This window comes from Montipora foliosa, chromosome 8 (genome assembly GCF_036669935.1).
Source record: "Montipora foliosa isolate CH-2021 chromosome 8, ASM3666993v2, whole genome shotgun sequence".
NCBI classification, from domain to species: Eukaryota; Metazoa; Cnidaria; class Anthozoa; order Scleractinia; family Acroporidae; genus Montipora; species Montipora foliosa.
This window is the reverse complement of record NC_090876.1, coordinates 47,166,896-47,169,395: the sequence shown is the minus strand read 5'-3', so window position 1 is coordinate 47,169,395 and position 2,500 is coordinate 47,166,896. Positions and strand designations below refer to the sequence as shown.

The 2,500-nt window shown below is 42.0% G+C and overlaps 1 protein-coding gene across 3 annotated transcripts in view; it reads left to right on the top strand.

Annotated features, from left to right (window-relative positions):
• The window catches only part of LOC138012600 (solute carrier family 12 member 2-like), a 56,132-nt gene that overhangs the window by 33,474 nt on the left and 20,158 nt on the right, over positions 1-2,500 (top strand). For 2 of the 3 annotated variants that reach the window (XM_068859411.1, XM_068859410.1), the window contains one exon: positions 1,152-2,500. This exon is cut by the window's right edge and continues 2,142 nt beyond it. The exons of the other annotated variant lie outside the window; for it this stretch is intronic. In XM_068859411.1, the coding sequence (XP_068715512.1) occupies positions 1,152-2,101 (950 nt within the window). In that variant the 3' untranslated portion in view covers positions 2,102-2,500. The remainder of the gene's footprint in view (positions 1-1,151) is intronic. 3 annotated transcript variants of the gene reach the window in all.

The following is a 2,500-nucleotide window of genomic DNA, read 5'->3' as shown; positions in this document are numbered from 1 at the left end:
GAAATTCACAAAGCAAAGTCTCAACCTCACAGTGGAGTTAGCAAAACAAAACAAACTCCGTGTGAAAATAGAAACTTTAATTTCAGAAACAGCCAGATAGTACATGTATAAGAAACTAAATCAAATAAGAGGGATAAACAAATATTTGAACATGAAAATTATTCGTGAAGCACGATTATTTTTACACTGTGCAATTTTTCGTGCAACTTGTCTCGCAACGCCATTGCTAAACAAATTGCACGAATCATCGCCCAATGCCAGTAACATACCTTGCAACGGTCAAAAACGTTGAGAGACCAGTTGATGAAATCGTTGCGGAACGTAGAATTGAGTTCTACTTTCCGCAACGGTTACATCGCCGAATTTTTTAATTGTGCAGTGTAACATGTGTCCTGCAACTTGTATCGCAACGGTTTGCGGCACCAGCCAATGAAACTGTTCCTTTATCCTCATGAGATCATCGAAACGGGACTAGTTGATTGAAACGTCGCTCAATGTAACACCCGTAAAACAACTTGTTTCGTAATGTGAGAGCGTTTGTAGAAATGGCGTTGCGAGACAAGTTGCACGAAAAAAATGCACAGTGTGTCAGCGCCTTTCACCAATGATATGATTGTTTTGTGACATTGTCGTTGCCATATTGCGTAGATGAGACAAAAAGAAATGGAAAAAAAACAAATTAAGGTATCAATTTTAGGTCTGGCCATGCACAAAGCACTGCTTTCCCTTCAGTAATTGAGATGAATATCTCGATCAAAATACTTCTAGAAATGGGGAATTTTTAGCAGCTTCTCTCGTTAGTTTAGGAGATATCTGTGGTAGCGTGAATCAGAAGATACCGGCTCAAGTCACTGCCATGTACTGTGCATGTTTCTCACACTGAATCTTTTATTTTCATCTTAAATCTTATTTGAAAGGGGCTATGTCACGTTATTTTGGGGTGTTTAGGAGAAATCTTTAGTTAATCTTGAGTTTAAAACTAAAAAATGGTAAGGTGGAATTCCTTACTGATAAAATGATCATTACATCACAAACAAGATGATTCAAAAGGAAAATTCACCACCTGACGACAGAATTCTGACGACGTTAAATGTCGGTCCTTCACTCAGTCCTTTACTCATTATTCAGATTTCTCATTTTCTTTCCTGTAGCTCCTAGTCTCCGCGCGGGGGTGCAGTCCATGATGCATCTCGCCGGCCTTGGAAAGATGCGCCCAAACACCATGGTCATGGGCTTCAAGAGGAACTGGACGGATAAGAAGAACATAGATGACGTAGTGGACTACCTTGGAGTCATCAACGACGTCTTCGATCTCAACTACGGTTTGGTAATTCTTCGCATGGACGAGAAACAGAAAAGAGAAATTGGTGAGCAGTTAGTTGATGGTGACAGCGACAACGAGTCAAATTCTATCATAGACGAGGATGAGTACTCGAAGTCGAAGCCACGTTCTTCTCAGTCAAAGAAAGCGGAGACACAAGAAGAAAGGGAAAGTCTTACCAGCCCCGATAAGGAGTCTTCGAAGATTCCTGAAGATGAAACGAAATCACCCATCGAGAAGATCGCGTTAAAGGAGAAGCAGAGAGGAACAATCGACGTTTGGTGGGTGTATGATGATGGTGGGCTCACTGTTTTGATACCTTACTTGCTGACTCTGCACCGCGCCTGGAAGAACTGCAAGCTGAGGTTCTTCTCCGCTGACATCCGCTCGAAGCACGACTACAGCCCGCAAAGGTTGCGTTTGGCTAATCTGCTGAAGAAATTCCGCATCGATGGAAACTGCGTGGAGCAGACAGAGGGTATCAACAAAAAGCCATCGAAGGAAAGCATCGACGCGTTTAGGCGACTACCTGTCAAGAGTGAGCTCGGAGATGCCCCAATTGAAGACCAGAAAGTACTAAGAACAATCCGCATAGGAGAGCTGGTGAGGCAGAATTGCACTCAAGACACGAGGCTTGTTGTAATCTCAATTCCTGTGCCCGTCAAAGATGTCACGACTCCGTTAATGTACATGAGCTGGCTCGAGGTGTTATCGGCTGATCTGCCACCAGTACTTCTCGTGCGCGGCAATCAGACAAATGTACTGACATTTTATTCGTAGGCGGCAGAAGCTGAATGACGGATGCGCATGCGTGATTTTCGTGATTTCGTTGGTGATTGCTCATTAAATGATATAAGGGAGTTTTAAAGGGGCTATGTCACGTTATTTGAGGCTGTTTAGGTCTTTACTTCATTTTTCAACGCTGTAGTTTTAAAAAGAATATGGCTACGAATCTTGATCATGACTAAATAAAATATTCATGAGAGAATTGGGACCGGAGAAAAAGTCCGGATAATAGAGAAATTGGGATAATTGAGGTTCAACTGTACAAGGAAAGGCTCTAATTTACTTCCAATTAATTATTGTCTTGAATATCTAGACTTGACATCTTTAGGTTTACCACGAGTTTCAAACTCGAAAACGGTAATGTGGAATTCCTCTTGTGATAAGATTCTCGTT